Genomic DNA, 13,914 nt, shown 5'->3' on the forward strand with positions numbered 1-13,914 from the left:
TGTGAAAGGGGCCTAAGTGTGGCGTGGCCGGCCTCCGGGATAGGGCAGTGAATTACGGACAAGATGTTGAACGGGGGTGGGGGGGATTGGACAGGTGAGTAACGCTCTGGTATTTATAGCCTTATGCTTTAATCAAATTTTACCCAATTGTACAGACCAATTTTTACCACCCAGCTTTCCTAGGGACCTATGACCTGGCATGAGGAGCAGGGCCCTGTTCCTCCGCATTGTTTTTGAGATTTGTCGTTTTGGGTCCTGGGAAAGCTGGGTCCCCGCCTCTGCTGAAGGTATAATGCTGCTTGTCACCCAGCTGATGAGTGGGAGATTCTTGGATTTTTGGGGTCTGTGATGAGATCACTGAGGGTCGTGTGAGATTGTGATTATTTTTAACCCCCGGTGACACTGGCTGCGCTATAATAATGTTATTACACACCGGCTCCTTTAAGTTCCTGTCTGACTTCACTCTCCAATTTTGACAGAAGCGTCACCCGTACGTCGCCCAGACCCCTATAAATGAGATCCCCGCCTCGTCACTCGAGGACATAAATAGCGCCTCCTCGTCTCTCTGTGTAATAAGGTCAGAGCTGATAGCGGGACGTCCATGTGAGCGGGGGTCAGCTGTCGCCTCCTCTGCCTGGATCTGAGACTTTACAGTCTGCTCCACCTGCAACTTTCTCAAGGAAATTACAATAATTTATCCGTTTTCACAATGAACGTTTTACCCTGTGCCCGCTGTGGATACGGCGTCTACCCGGCCGAGAAGATCAACTGTATAGACCAGGTGAGTATATATATATATACAGGGGAAGGAGCCCGCGTCCCCCAGTGACTGCTGAGCCGTGTATCTAATCCTATCATCTGTGATACTGTCTGCTGAGCTGTGTATCTAATCCTATCCTGTGTGATACTGTCTGCTGAGCTGTGTATCTAATCCTATCATCTGTGATACTGACTGCTGAGACTATGTATCTAATCCTATCCTGTGTGATACAGTCTGCTGAGAATATGTATCTAATCCCATCCTGTGTGATACTGTCTGCTGAGCTGTGTATCTAATCCTATCCTGTGTGATACTGTCTGCTGAGCTGTGTATCTAATCCTATCCTGTGTGATACTGTCTGCTGAGCTGTGTATCTAATCCTATCCTGTGTGATACTGTCTGCTGAGCTGTGTATCTAATCCTATCCTGTGTGATACTGTCTGCTGAGCTGTGTATCTAATCCTATCCTGTGTGATACTGTCTGCAGAGCTGTGTATCTAATCCTATCCTGTGTGATACTGTCTGCTGAACTGTGTATCTAATCCTATCCTGTGTGATACTGTCTGCTGAGGTTTGCATCTAATCCTATCCTGTATGATACTGTCTGCTGAGCTGTGTATCTAATCCTATCCTGTGTGATACTGTCTGCTAAGCTGTGTATCTAATCCTATCATGTGTGATACTGCCTACTGAGCTGTGTATCTAATCCCATCATGTGTGATACTGTCTGCTGAGCTGTGTATCTAATCCTATCCTGTGTGATACTGTCTGCTGAGCTGTGTATCTAATCCTCTCCTGTGTGATACTGTCTGCTGAACTGTGTATCTAATCCTATCCTGTGTGATACAGTCTGCTGAGCTGTGTATCTAATGCTATCCTGTGTGATACTGCCTGCTGAGCTGTGTATCTAATCCTATCCTGTGTGATACTGTCTGCTGAGCTGTGTATCTAATCCTCTCCTGTGTGATACAGTCTGCTGAGCTGTGTATCTAATCCTGTGTGATACTGTCTGCTGAGCTGTGTATCTAATCCTATCCTGTGTGATACTATCTGCTGAGCTGTGTATCTAATCCTGTGTGATACTGTCTTCTGAGCTGTGTATCTAATCCTGTGTGATACTGTCTTCTGAGCTGTGTATCTAATCCTGTGTGATACTGTCTACTGAGCTGTGTATCTAATCCTGTGTGATACTGTCTGCTGGGCTGTATTATATTGCACAACTTGCAGCACTGTTATATTGCACTGGTTATGATGGTCATTATATGAGTATTATTACTCTGGCAGTGCTATGTGTGAGGTACTGCAGTATTTCTCAGGCACTATGCAGCTTATTATGTGGCACTGTATAGCAGTAAGATGTTTGCACACTGTATGGCACTGCTACATGAGAACATGCGTCACTGTTATTTACACATTTGTATCACAGTGAGGACAGTAAATATTATGTCATGACACCATCATTTGGGGACTATATGGCAGTATTATTTGGCCAATATTCAGCATGATTATTTGAGGATTGAATTGTATAGTCATTGGGATATTCCATGTAAGTAATGTTTGGACACTGCCCTGTAATATTCTCACTGTAGGACACCATTACTTGGTCACCCTTAGGTACTATTATAGCAACGCAAGTTATAATTATTTCAGAGTGTAAGTTGCTGTTTGTACATCTACTATAAATGTGTGTACTACGTGGCAGGTTTATAAAGCATTGTTGTTTCAGAGCTGCATAGATCTATTACTTGAGGCTGTATGGCAGTGTTACAGCAATATGTATTTGGGTACTATATGGCAGCATTATTTGGGGACTGGAAATTCTATGTAATGAATGTTTGCAAACTGCATTGCTCTGTCACTTCTGTACTGCGTAGCTATATTATTTGAGCACTATGGGGGTCATTTATTAATCTGTAATATGCCTAAATTAACTATCTGCGACTTTACCCTGCTCACGCCAGGTCTGAAAAGTGGACGTTGGGTGGGCTGGGAAGCGAACGGGCCGGTTCTATGTTTTAGGCGTCTTACATTTAGAACTGGAGTTATGGAGAGGCCGGCAGATCCACCGCCAGCGCGGGGGCTTTATTCAATTATTAGGACCAGTGTCTAAAACACTCCCTATATGTTTCTATTATTTGGATATTGTATGGCTAGTAGAGCACTAGAGATGAGCGAATAAAAAAAAAAATTCGATTCAGCTGGTTCGCCAAATAAAAAAAAATATTTTGGTTCCATTTGAATTTATTCGCGGTGAATCGAGTTAAAAAACAGCTATTTCCTGGCTGCAGAGAGCCTTTATAGCGGTGTAGAACACTGTGCCTGTATAGGGGTGTAGAACACTGTGCCTGTATAGAGGTGTAGAGCACTGTGCCTGTATAGCGGTGTAGAACACTGTGCCTGTATAGTGGTGTAGAACACTGTGCCTGTATAGTGGTGTAGAACACTGTGCCTTTATAGTGGTGTAGAGCACTGTGCCTGTATAGCGGTGTAAAACACTGTGCCTGTATAGCGGTGTAGAACACTGTGCCTGTATAGTGGTGTAGAACACTGTGCCTTTATAGCGGTGTAGAACACTGTGCCTGTATAGGGGTGTAGAACACTGTGCCTGTATAGAGGTGTAGAGCACTGTGCCTGTATAGCGGTGTAGAACACTGTGCCTGTATAGGGGTGTAGAACACTGTGCCTGTATAGCGGTGTAGAACACTGTGCCTGTATAGGGGTGTAGAACACTGTGCCTGTATAGAGGTGTAGAGCACTGTGCCTGTATAGCGGTGTAGAACACTGTGCCTGTATAGGGGTGTAGAACACTGTGCCTGTATAGTGGTGTAGAACACTGTGCCTTTATAGTGGTGTAGAACTCTGTGCCGGTATAGGGGTGTAGAACACTGTGCCTGTATAGCGGTGTAGAACACTGTGCCTGTATAGTGGTGTAGAACACTGTGCCTGTATAGGGGTGTAGAACACTGTGCCTGTATAGCGGTGTAGAACACTCTGCCTGTATAGGGGTGTAGAACACTGTGCCTGTATAGTGGTGTAGAGCACTGTGCCTGTATAGTGGTGTAGAGCACTGTGCCTGTATAGCGGTGTAGAACACTGTGCCTGTATAGCGATGTAGAACACTGTGCCTTTATAGCGGTGTAGAACACTGTGCCTGTATAGCGGTGTAGAACACTGTGCCTGTATAGCGGTGTAGAACACTGTGCCTGTATAGCGGTGTAGAACACTGTGCCTGTATAGCGGTGTAAAGCACTGTGCCTGTATAGCGGTGTAGAGCACTGTGCCTGTATAGCGGTGTAGAACACTGTGCCTGTATAGCGGTGTAGAACACTGTGCCTGTATAGCGGTGTAGAACACTGTGCCTGTATAGCGGTGTAGAACACTGTGCCTGTATAGCGGTGTAGAACACTGTGCCTGTATAGCGGTGTAGAACACTGTGCCTTTATAGCGGTGTAGAACACTGTGCCTTTATAGCGGTGTAGAACACTGTGCCTGTATAGCGGTGTAGAACACTGTGCCTGTATATCGGTGTAGAACACTGTGCCTGTATAGCGGTGTAGAACACTCTGCCTGTGTAGCGGTGTAGAACACTGTGCCTGTATAGCGGTGTAGAACACTCTGCCTGTATAGCGGTGTAGAACACTGTGCCTGTATAGCGGTGTAGAGCACTGTGCCTGTATAGTGGTGTAGAACACTGTGCCTGTATAGCGGTGTAGAACACTGTGCCTGTATAGTGGTGTAGAACACTGTGCCTGTATAGTGGTGTAGAACACTGTGCCTGTATAGCGGTGTAGAACACTCTGCCTGTATAGCGGTGTAGAACACTGTGCCTGTATAGCGGTGTAGAACACTGTGCCTGTATAGCGGTGTAGAACACTGTGCCTGTATAGCGGTGTAGAACACTCTGCCTGTATAGCGGTGTAGAACACTCTGCCTGTATAGCGGTGTAGAACACTGTGCCTGTATAGCGGTGTAGAACACTGTGCCTGTATAGCGGTGTAGAACACTGTGCCTGTATAGCTGTGTAGAACACTGTGCCTGTATAGCGGTGTAGAGCACTGTGCCTGTATAGTGGTGTAGAACACTGTGCCTGTATAGCGGTGTAGAACACTGTGCCTGTATAGCGGTGTAGAACACTGTGCCTGTATAGCGGTGTAGAACACTGTGCCTGTATAGTGGTGTAGAACACTGTGCCTGTATAGTGGTGTAGAACACTGTGCCTGTATAGTGGTGTAGAACACTGTGCCTGTATAGCGGTGTACAACGCTTTGCCTGTATAGCGGTGTAGAACACTGTGCCTGTATAGCGGTGTAGAACACTGTGCCTGTATAGCGGTGTAGAGCACTGTGCCTGTATAGCGGTGTAGAACACTGTGCCTGTATAGCGGTGTAGAACACTGTGACTGTATAGCGGTGTAGAACACTGTGCCTGTATAGCGGTGTAGAGCACTGTGCCTGTATAGCGGTGTAGAACACTGTGCCTGTATAGTGGTGTAGAACACTGTGCCTGTATAGTGGTGTAGAACACTGTGCCTGTATAGCGGTGTAGAACACTGTGCCTGTATAGTGGTGTAGAACACTGTGCCTGTATAGCGGTGTAGAGCACTGTGCCTGTATAGCGGTGTAGAACACTGTGCCTGTATAGCGGTGTAGAACACTGTGCCTGTATAGTGGTGTAGAACACTGTGCCTGTATAGCGGTGTACAACGTTTTGCCTTGCAGTAACACACATAGGGAGTCTGCTGTGGTAGTGAAATAATACTGTGAGTCTGTATGACATGCAGATGACAGGCGTCGCTCTTAGAATCACTGCACACTTCACTTATTTGTGCAATCACGGGGCCAAAACTGACCAAATAACTCAAGTGTGAACTCAGCCTTACAGGTCGATGTTAGCGCCAAGAAGAAGCGCACTCCTTTTACACCGTCGTCAGCTGATTCCACATAGATGTCTACAGAACCTGTTCTATTAAACGCTTATACAAGTAGAGCCCCCGACAGAGCGGAGAGGGGGTCAGCAGTAAGATTGTGTTGATGTCACTGATTATTTTGCCCTTCCTCTGATCTGTCAGAACAATAACACCCAAAAAACGGATCCCGTCTGTGGAGCATCCGCCTTCACTCGGTCAGCATTTGGTCAGTAATCCATCAGTATTGCTAATGCCAAAAAAAAACAGGCGTGGATCCAAAACAGAGATGACCCGTGAATGGAATATTTGCATGTCTTCTGTGTTTAGCTCCCAGTCCTGCTTTTGGTTACCAAATCATAAGCCAATTCTGATGGGACCGTACAGGCCTTACAGTTGCTACACAGACAGGATCCGTTGTGCGTCTCATTTTTCCTTCCTTCTGACAGATCTGAAGATCAAATAAATGATGATGTCAACCAGGCCGAAAGGCAAAATAGTGGAACAGTCATGATCAGGAGGCTGGGAACAGAATGAGAAGTCCACAGTGTGGCACAATGACATAGTGGTGAGGTGGAAGCGCATGAGGAGGCCACAGAGTGTCCCAATGGCATAGTGTGGAGGTGGCGGCAGCATCAGGAGACCACAGAGTGGCCCAATGACAGCATGGAGGTAGTGGCAGCAGCATCAGGAGTCCACAGAGTGGCAAGGTGACAGAGTGGGGAGGTGGGTGGCAATACCAGTACCCGCTGAAGATGGTGGGTGAAAAAAGGAGCATTTGGCATCAGATGTGTGGCACCAGGCAGGTGGCAGCATCAGAATAGTAGCTGAGGCAGGTAGCAGGAATAAACCGGTCTCTTTTGTCAAAGTGTTGGTGTGGCACCATGGATGATCTAATCTGATGCATCTGGCATTGGTGGGTGGAAATCCTGGCTTTTCCACGCCTAATTCATCTTGACAAAGGTCAGTCTCTCCACATTTTGGGTGGACAGGCGAGCTCTCCTTGGGGTAACTATGGCCCCCTCTCCACTAAACACCCGCTCTAATGCCACACTACTGTCCGGGCAGGACAGCTTTTCCAGGGCAAACTCTGATAGTTGCGGCCACAGATCCTGTTTCGCTACCCAGCAGTCCAGGGGGTCTTCAATGTGGGTAGGCAGGGTGCTGTCCAAGTATGCCACCACCTGCTTTTTCAGGTCCTGCTCCAGGTCTACCTGCTGCCGCTGGTGAGTAGTTTCTTCACTATACGGGTGAAGAAAGCTGCTCATCACCGACTCTAAACTCAGGCTGCTGCTGATGGAGTTGGTACTTCTCCTGCCACCCCACCCCTCCCCAGCAGCCATGGCAGAGGAATGTAAGCGCAGAGGGCCCCCCCGGTCATCCCTGCGAGACGATGGGCGATGGCTCAGATAGGCAGCAGCCAACTGACTACATAGGATGTCTCTATAGTAGTTCAGTTTGTCCTCCCTCTCAGCGGGTGTAAAAAAAGGCCCCCATTTTGGATCGGTAGCGAGGGTCCAACAAGGTGGAGAGCCAGAAATTATCTTTCTGCCGAATGGTGACAATTTGACTGTTACTACCCAAGCAAGTGAGCATGCATCGGGCCATTTGTGCAAGTGACTCGGAGGGACTACCTGCCTCCATCTCCACTGCATACTGCCACGATGTGCCTGGGTCATCTGCCTCGTCTTCCTCATCGCCCTGTAGCTCCTCTGGCTGCTCCTGCTCCTCCTCTCCTGTCACCTATGTGTAAAAACCACCCATTTCGCTACACATTGCTTATGCTCCAATGTCCTCCTCCTCCTCCAGTTCAGCCCCCACAGGGCTCATCTGGCCGTGAGATCTAGGCGCCACGTCTCCAGTCCCCTGACCAGACAGATTTACCAGCATCTGTTCCAGGACGTGAAGCAGTGGAATGACGTTGTTCATCCCGTAGTCCTGGTGACTGACAAAAAACGTGGCCTCCTCAAAGGGCCTGAGCAAACGGCAGGTGTCACACATGAGCTGCCACTGACTGACTTCGAAGTTACACAGTGGAGTACTCCTGTCCGCTTGGATCATCGAGAAATCATTTATGGCCTTTCTCTCTTCGTATAGTTGGTCCAACATATGGAGGGTGGAATTCAACGGGTGGAAACGTCGCAAATCAGCCTGTGTTGGGGGATGCCGTTCTGCCGCTGCAGCTCAAGGAGGGTGTGCTTTGCGGTGTACGAGTGGCTGAAGTGCATGCAAAGTTTCCTGGCCATTTTTAGGATGTCTTGCAGATGGGTGGAAGACTTCAGGAAACGCTGGACAACCAGATTGAACACGTGTGCCATGCAAGGCGCATCGCTCAGCCCTCCTCGATGCAGCGCCGACACCATGTTCTTCCTGTTGTCGGTCACCGTGGTTCCGATTTTGAGTTGGCGCAGAGTTGTAGCGGGGGAGGATGAGGAGGCAGAGGCCGACATTGTCGCAGGACCAACGGCGTGGCAATGTGGAGGCGGAAGCAGCATCACCTGGCCAAGTTGCTGGTGTGGCTGTGCAGGAACCACATTCACCCAGTGGGCCGTAAAGGACATGTATTTTCCCTGACCGTGGTTACACGTCAGCGCTGCCGTGCACTTTGGCAGACACCGACAGGCTCAAGGACTGGCCCACCTTCTGCTCTACATATTTGTGCAGGGCTGGTACTGCCTTATTGGCAAAGAAATGACGGCTTGGGACTCTCCGCCTCGGCTCGGCACAAGCCATCAGTTCTCTGAAAGGTGCAGAGTCCACCATTTGGAAAGGGAGGGACTGCAGTACTAGCAACTTGGACAGGAGCACGTTCAGCTTCTGCGCTGTTGGATGAGTGCACGCATACTGCTGTCTCGTGGCAATCGCTTCGGTGATCGATTGCTGACGGAATGACTGACAAGGAGTAGGAGGAGCAGGAGCATCAGGACCAGCAGATGATGGGAAGGACAGACAGCTTCCTTCGGCTGAGGTGGTGGAGCTTTGACTGCCTGAAATTGAGTGCGTGCCACTGGGTGGCAGGTTGGACCACCACATCGGAGCCACGGTTCTCCCAGGCCACTTTATGGTGACGCTGCATATGTTGACACAGGGCCATGGTGCCAACATTGGCTCCCTGGCCACGCTTCACCTTCTGCCCACATATGGCCATGTTCACCTCCTCCGGTGGCTTAACAAAAACTGCCACACCGCTGAGTAGGTGATTTTACCCCCAACACTCCGCACTGACTGACTGCTACCGCCGCTGCCTCGGTGAACCCCTGCACCACTACTTCCCTGGCAGGTAGGCTCCTGCGAAGCAGATGGTCTACCCTGAGCACGTTTGGCTCCCGACCTCCTACTGCTGCCACCCTGCTGACTCCCGGCCACGCTAGTGACTTGCTGGCTCCACCGCTGCCTCACGGGCAAGCTGCCACCTTCTTCTCCCGATGATGATTAAGCCCCTAATAAACCCGGCTCCCAAGTGCGATCAGCTACATCATCATCATCGAGTACTGTCTGAACGTCACTGATGTCCTCCTCAACGGTCTCTGGGTCAGGAGCCTGACCGCTCGCAACACCAGCTCCCATGCCACTCTCCTCATCACTACTTGCCTGCCTACCAGAGGAAGCGGCGGATGTCTCCTCCACATCTAGGGTGGCCACTGGCTTCACCCCAGAAAGCCAGACCTCACCGGCCATGCCCACCTCAGTGAAGCCATGCCCCCTCCATAAAGCCTCGCTTCCCTATCGCCGGCTAGGAAAAAAATGGGGGGAGGAGAGGAAAGAACTTTCTGAATGGAAGGTGAGCTGGGGGCAGCCGGGGTGCTTCTCTCTCCCTCAGTCAGCCACAGGGAGCCATGTCTGCAGCTCTAGTGACTGACTGAGGGTGAGAGAAGCCCCAGTCAGTTGCTGCAGCTCACACTTAGACAGCGCAGTGCTGCTGTCTGAGCGTGAGCTACTGAAAGGGTGGACATCCCTGTGTCCGTCCAGGCCAGGCCCTGCGCCGGACGGAGGACAGGGAGCCAGAAAAACGGACTATCCGGCCTAAAACCGGACGTCTGGCCTCCCTATCCACATCTTGGCTGGGCAGTAGCTGCTGACTGTCCTTTAGTAGCTCGTCCTCGCTGTATAGTGGAGCTGAGCCCACAGCATATAATACTTCTCTGGCTGAGGGAACAGCAAAGGACAGAGGCATGTTGAGGACAGGTGAGGGCACTGGGCATGCTCCCGGGCCATGCCAACTAAGGGTTGTGTCTGACGAACCCACCGACTCTTGGCTGGGGGTGTCTGATGTCACTTGGGACGAAGTGGAAGATCGAGTCAACCAATCAAGAACCACTGGGTTGCTGGTCAAGACACGACTGCTAGCTGACACCGGGAGCTCAGGCCTCTCGAAGTGCAGGGCCTGGCACTTCTCTGTCTGACATACTGTTAGATCAAAAAAATAAATAAAAAGGAGATTAATACACCCGAAAAAAGTCAGTAATTTTCGCACTTTACCACATAACGGCTAATAAGCCCATTTTTTCCCCCACTAATACAAGGCAAAAAATGCTTTAGAACATATAACTGCACCGCACAAGGGCAAATAAGACGTAGAAATATTCCCCTGTAATAACCCCTGTTAATGGCGGTATCACACAGCACTTGCCCCCCAATAACAAGAACGGTTTGCTGGAATTACAGAGCTGTATAATGGCAATGTGGATCCGCAGTCAGTGCAGCAAGGTGTAATAGGATTGTTCCTATTCCCCAGGCTGTAACCTCCCCGACTGAACCCTGTTCTACATAAATGATGTGGGATGATTCCTCCCGATCCTTTCCCTCAACTTCTATTCAGCTCTATTATTTCGGTATTGTAGTGCTTTTTTTATTTGGATATTGTATGGCTCTAATATTTGAGCACTGTTTGGCCCTATTATTTAAACACTATGGCTCTATTATTTGGGTATTGTATGGCTCTATTATTTGAGCACTGTACGGCTCTATTATTTGGGTATTGTAGTCTTTTGTTATTTGGATATTGTATGGTTCTATTATTTGAGCATTGTATGGCTGTAATATTTGGGTATTGTATGAGCCTATTATTTGAGAACTGTATTGCTCTATTATTAGAGTATTGTGTGGGTGTATTATTTGAGCACTTTATTGCTTTATTATTTGAGAATGATATGCCTCTATTATTTGGGTGCTGTATGGCCTCTATTATTTGAGCAGTGTATGGCTCTATTATTCGGGTATTGTATGGCCCTGTTATTTGAGCACTATATGGCATTATTATTTCAGAACTGTATGGCTCTATTATTTGGGTATTGTAAGGCCCTAGAGCCATACAGTTCTCAAATAATGCCATATAGTGCTCAAATAACAGGGCCATACAATACATGAATAATAGAGCCATACACTGCTCAAATAATAGAGGCCATACAGCACACAAATAATAGAGCCACACAGTGCTCGAGTAATAGAGCCATCAAATGTATGGCTTTATTATTTGGGTATTGCATTTCCTTACATTTGGGTATTGTATGGCCCTATTATTTGAGCACTGTATGGCTCTATTATTTGGGTATTGTATGGCCCTATTATTTGAGCACTGTATGGCTCTATTATTTGGGTATTGTATGGCCCTATTATTTGAGCACTATATGGCTTTATTATTTGAGAACTGTATGGCTCTATCACTTGGGTATTGTAGTGCTTTTTATTTGGATATTGTAGGGCTCTATTTGTTGAACACTGTATGGCTTTATTATTTGGGTACTGTATTTCCCTATTATTTGAGCACTGTATGGCTCTATTATTTAAGCACTGTACAGTTCTATTATTTGGGTATTGTATGGGCCTATTATTTCAGAATTGTATGGCTCTATAATTCAGTGCTCGAGTAGTAGAGCCATCCAATGTATGGCTTTATTATTTGGGTATTGCATTTCCCTATTATTTGAGCACTGCATGGCTCTATTATTAGGGTATTGTATGGCCCTATTATTTAAGCACTGTATGGCGCTGTTATTTCGGTATCGTATGGCTCTATTATTTGAGAACTGTATGTTTCTATTATTTGGGTATTGTATTTCCCTATTATTTAAGCATTGTATGGCTCCATTATTTGGGTATTGTAGTGTTTTGTTATTTGCATATTGTATGGCTTTATTATTTGAACACTGCATGGCCCTATTACATGAGCACTGTATGGCTCTATTATTTGGGTATTAAAGTGTTTTGTTATTTGGATATTGTAGGGCTTTATTATTTGAGCACTCTATGGCTCTATTATTTGTGTATTGCTTCTAGAGGCAGTGGAATACCAATCTTTGCATTTTATCTTGTCTAAAGTTACTTTCTTTTTTGTCGCACACGACGAGTGGACAGAAGAGAGTTATGGAAGAGACCATCTAAGGCTAGCTTACAGATCCTGCAGGCTGTTCCATTTGAGAACAGCCTGCCAGATCTGCCACTGCTAAACACTGCCAGAATAACATCCGGCCCCATGAACTATAATGAAGTCTGGGGGAAATCCGGCCAAAGTCCGGCAAATATGTCAAGTAATATGGAGAATGCTGGTATAACCTGGGTATTTCCTGTATATAATTATATATATACAGCTGGTATAAGTTATGCATCTTGTATACAGTGATATAGAGCATACTGGTATAACCTGGGCATATCCTGTATATAATTATATATGTACAGCTGGTATAAGTTATACATCTTCTTGTATATAGTGATATGGACCATGCTGGTATAACCTGGGCATCTCCTGTATATAGTTATATATGTACAGCTGGTATAAGTTATACATCTTCTTGTATATAGTGATATGGACCATGCTGGTATAACCTGGGTATTTCCTGTATATAATTATATATATACAGCTGGTATAAGTTATGCATCTTGTATATAGTGATATGGACCATGCTGGTATAACCAGGGTTGTTCTTCATACACGTTCACACAGTGTGCAGTCTGACATTCAGCATAAACCATTCCTGTCTTCCAAATAAGAGGACTGTTCTTTGTATTCTAACTTGTTTATTGGTCAAACAGGATTTTTTGATTGGTAAAACTATAAGAATGCAAATAGCAAGTATAAGTATAGATAGCATGTACTATAACATTACATTAACACAGAAGCACATGGTAACATGGCTGCCTGTACATGAGATTGCATGTCTAGCTTACAGTAGTAACAACTCCCTGAGTAACAATTATAACTAGCTGAACAGCTTTGCATAACATAATGTCCATAAAACAAAGACAGATCTCTCACCAGATATGCTTTTACATGGATGGTGGACTTTGAGAAGGAGATATGCAAAAGACAGCTCTGCTGATGTGTCCTGGAGACTGGAGGCTTCTCTTTCACAGGATGCTCTACACTCACCACAATGCTTTGCACCACCCACAATGCAGCAGTATTTGTAACAGGAAAAGCAAAGTGTAATACAACTTAACACCGCTAGATGGTGCTATAACCACACTAATCACTACAGAAATGCCAAAACTGAGGAAGACATAATCTGTAATGATTCTCAAACTCATCTGGGCAGAACAAGGGTATCTCCTGTATATAATTATATATATAGCTGGTATAAGTTATACATCTTCTTGTATATAGTGCTATGGAGCATGCTGGTAAACCCTGGGTATCTTCTGTATATAATTATATATATATAGCTGGTATAAGTTATACATCTTCTTGTATATAATGATATGGGCCATGCTGATATAACCTGGGGATCTCCTGTATATAATTTCATGATTTTCCTATTACATGACGTAAAGTCATGATTTTATTAAAGACACGGAGGCGAGTATTGCTTTAACGTCCTTTACTGTTACCATAGCAGCAAAGAAATGAACATATCAATCACAAAAGAAACACCATAGTAACCGACTCCTCCCCTTTATCCCAGTATATATGGACTCCACACTCTGGGATCATCCTCTTTCTTTGAACAGCCACTCAAACCGCTGACTCTTCCGGAAACTGGATCTTCCTGAACGAAAACAACAGTCCTGAACCTTAGGACCAACTCGTCAACCGACCAGACAGTCGAACTTTAGTAGCATCGAAAAACGCCATCGTGTGTGTTTAGGACAAAAACACTGAGGAGGAGAAACTTCAACCTGCGGACGAGAACACAAAATACGAGGTAGTACCACAAGGATATTTCATGAAAGAAAAGTAATCCATACAAAGTACTCCAAATATCAAACAACAAATAATGCATAAATAAATAAAATGACTTGTAATAGATTCTTCTGA

The 13,914-nt window shown here is 46.3% G+C and overlaps 1 protein-coding gene across 1 annotated transcript in view; it reads left to right on the forward strand.

Moving 5' to 3' along the window:
• Positions 1 to 561: 561 nt before the first annotated feature.
• LOC121004617 (nebulin related anchoring protein) overlaps positions 562 to 13,914 on the forward strand; it is a 113,316-nt gene continuing 99,963 nt past the window's right edge. Inside the window, exon 1 of the mRNA XM_040436847.1 lies at positions 562 to 781. Coding sequence (XP_040292781.1) covers positions 710 to 781 — 72 coding nt within the window. The 5' untranslated portion in view covers positions 562 to 709. The remainder of the gene's footprint in view (positions 782 to 13,914) is intronic.

Source organism: Bufo bufo, chromosome 6 (assembly GCF_905171765.1).
Source record: "Bufo bufo chromosome 6, aBufBuf1.1, whole genome shotgun sequence".
Taxonomy (NCBI): domain Eukaryota; kingdom Metazoa; phylum Chordata; class Amphibia; order Anura; family Bufonidae; genus Bufo; species Bufo bufo.